This window comes from Dendronephthya gigantea, unplaced genomic scaffold, assembly GCF_004324835.1.
Source record: "Dendronephthya gigantea isolate DGI-Jeju-01 unplaced genomic scaffold, DenGig_1.0 000215F, whole genome shotgun sequence".
NCBI lineage: Eukaryota > Metazoa > Cnidaria > Anthozoa > Malacalcyonacea > Nephtheidae > Dendronephthya > Dendronephthya gigantea.
In genome coordinates this window covers 170,442-173,902 of record NW_021163225.1, presented here as the reverse complement: position 1 = coordinate 173,902, position 3,461 = coordinate 170,442, and the positions used below count along the sequence as shown (strand labels likewise).

General features: G+C 36.7%; 1 protein-coding gene across 1 annotated transcript; it reads right to left on the bottom strand.

Annotated features, from left to right (window-relative positions):
- Positions 1-383: 383 nt before the first annotated feature.
- Positions 384-2,810, bottom strand: LOC114539735 (plasminogen-like; the record flags this gene model as incomplete). The annotated part of the gene is made up of 4 exons (XM_028560341.1): positions 384-439; positions 1,480-1,722; positions 2,133-2,168; positions 2,462-2,810. Coding segments are annotated over 4 exons (684 nt in total), but the record flags the coding sequence as incomplete, so codon positions are not given.
- Positions 2,811-3,461: the final 651 nt, after the last annotated feature.

Here is a 3,461-nt window from a genome sequence, read left to right as displayed (position 1 = left end):
AAAAACCGACTATCATCGCTTTTTGCGCCCGGTTTTAGAATTATTCTAGGAATTATTTATACTATATGTAATGAGGACTTGAACTAAATCTAATTCTCAATTCCCACGCGTATGTGATAATTAAATCATTTACAATGTGTTAATTTCCTGGACACAATCTATTGGTTTGAATTGCTTCTGCTGGTCAATGTTAAAGAAACAAGATAATTTTCTGGGGTCGACTATGCTAACGGCTTATATTAGTTATGCTTGAACAAGATAATATTTCTTTACCTGGACAGGGTTCAGCCAAACAGGATCTGTATTCAACTGACTCTCCGATTTCACTGCAATATTTTCCGCCAAACTTTGGCTTAGGTTTGTCACAATCTCGTTGCCATGTTTCAAAAACTCACATTACACTTATCTTTTAATGACCAATTCCCATAATTACCGTCAACTAAACAACGTAATAAATGTACTGGTGCTGAATACGAACAGTTTTTGCCCTATATGAAATAAACTTAATAAAATCCATTGTTGGTTGCACTTTTCACCCCTCCCCCTTTTCTCAGTAATTCAAGCCGAAGCTGTAGTTTGAAATCAGCACCGCACGGTAGGCAAGCAGCCCTTCCTCCCGCCCACTAATTACTTTTCTAATATAACATTTATATATAGTGCGCACGTGCTGATTGGTCGAGAAGCGTACTGTGTGCTTCTATTTAACAATTTGTCGACGAAGGGGAGGTGTTTACAAGCCTATATTCACTAGCCGAAGGTGAAGTGAATGAGTATTTTAACGTGCTTGTAAAAAGAATAAATAAAGCTTAATGCATATTAGGGCATGTGTGTAACAAAGTTATGAATACTAATTAAGATTGGTTGTATCAAAGTTAATATATTAATTAACAATTCATGAGACCTTTATGGAGAATTACAAATGTATACATGTGACCAAAATGCTGCGCAATGATTGCAAGATAGACTCATTAATTATTCATGAATTTCACAAGGCGACTAATTGTTTTAGTATAAATTTCCAGGTGTTTACAAATAACAATCAACACAATTTCATAAAAAATTATGATTATTTCAAATTGCTTATTTGAAAAACAACGAGTAGCCGACCAGTGACTATCATTTCAGAGACAGTGAATCTTAGTCAATCAGAACGGATGAAAATGAATAGTCACCTCGAAATTTATACTAAAGCTGTACAGAAACACGGGACGTAGAAAAATTTTTTTGCGTTATAAAAGAAAGAAAGATTTTTTCTATATTTATACACAATTATAGAAACACTTGTAGAGTTTTGGAGAGCTCGACATAACGTAGAAAAACTCGCCCTACGGGCTGCCTCGTTTTCCCACTGATTATTATGTTTTCGTTTTCTTACGTGGCTTATAAGGCAACGCCCAAAATAACAAAGAATGTCTGTACCGAAAGTGCATAGAAAACGAAAAAGAAGTTCTTCAAACATCTGAAATAAACCTGCATCACCTGGTGTACATTTAGGAATCTCACAGTACTCCCATCTTTTGTTCCTATCTGTAGTAAAACACCAAGGCCGTTGTCCTGAGTTCTTGGGATTACGACAGTAATTCTTGGCGTTATTTAATTCTGGATATGTGGTGTTCATGGTATGACGATGTGGACATTGTTCTGTCCATGATTGGCATGGAATACCCGAAGATGTCACTGATATGTTACCATTGTAGCTGCTTCCGTTTAAGTATAGACAATCTGTGTGGAAAAGCGATATAGCAGCTGCAGACAATAAACTTAAGTAACCGTGTTTACTGTGTGTCATTTTTTCCTCTTTAGAACGAAACGATATTCTTAAAACTATAGTCACTGAGGAGAACTGACACTAGCATACTGATCTATCATGTCATCATTAGCGCTATATTAAGCTAAGAAGATTTCAGTAACTATGCTATTTGGCATTTCCTATTTTTAGAAAATGCCGCATAATATAACAGGCATGGATGTTGTGTGGCTTCAGAGTACAAAAAGATTCATTTGTGAATGTTTCTAAATCCTATTTGCATCCAGTATATAATAAGATTGATAATTGAAATTAAAAATACATTCACGCAGAGTTTGTTACTTGATTGATTCGTGTAGCAGCTTGAACATAAATCAACACTTACCTATATTTGCACTTGTTCCTACTATTGTGAGTCTATCTGGAATATTACATTGAGAAAATGCTAGTAACTGCCTCACAGTACTGACAAAACATGTAATCAGCGCCGCACAAAAAGATATAGGTTCTGGGAGTGAAATTATCGTTAGGTTGCCCAAGCAATAAACGTCACAATGCGTCAAAAATCTTGAATTTTCTTAAAATGCACCTCAGTGGGTAATTTTTTTCAGGGGATAAAGCATTTTTGAGTCAGCTCATAGGACTTGCTTTCTATCATGCAGCATAGAATTAATTTAAACATAAGAAAATGATTTACAGATGTGTCAATTCTACCTGTTGTGTTTCTGAATTCAGTGTACCAGCATTCTGGCGAGTCACCCGCATTTCGGACTGGTTGTAGATCTCCAAGTATGAATTTCTTTCTTTCTGGTGTCGCACCCGACCACCGAATTGAAAAATACTTTTTAAAAGTCTCCCTGATGCTTACATAGTCACATAAGTGGTACACGTTAACGCGTGTTTCACGACAAGCTGCCTTCTCTTTATAAACACTTTGCGTTCTGTCACAACTCGGAAAAAATAAATGACAAAGGTATATATTTAGGATTGGAATGCATATTCGCACTTTGGTAACGCTAATCTTCGAATAAAGACTTATTTTTAACTCCCCAAGCCTCTCGAGAGTGTCTTGGACTCGGTTTAGTTCGTTTTTTTCGTATTTTGTCGAGAAGGAGTTCGAAAAACGTAGTTTGATAAAATGATTCCGTGATTTTTACAAAAAGGCCGAGTGAAATTCACCAAAGGAAAACAGGAACTTGAGTTGAGTGTTGGCTCAGCTTCGGCAGGAATACAAGTTCTATAACAAAAGAGCAATAGCTGACAGCATCACATATTTCCCCTGTCGTCTGGCGAAATAAAATGATTTTCTTGATTGCCAGTCGTATTTTAAGACTACGCGAAATCTGCAATTCAATAAGACTTTGATATAAGAGAAGTTTGATAGAATTGATTTAATGAATTTACTCATGCTTGAAAAGTGTGTGTAAAAATAAGAATACGGCACTTCTGTTTCGTGATACGGCACTTCTGTTTCGGCGCATACTATAGAAGCTTCCTGTGCCATTCTTGAAACTCGGAAGTGGCAATTTACTTAACATTTGGGAATGAATCCCTCAAAATGAAAGAGCGTATCTGCAACTTTGCCCCCCCCCCCTCACTGCCTGACCCCAGTTCCAACATCTGCTGACCTTATATTACATTTTATGATATTTCACCCGTTTCGTCTCTTTCCATACGGCTATTAGCCAGTAAAAAACACCCCAAACGGACGGGC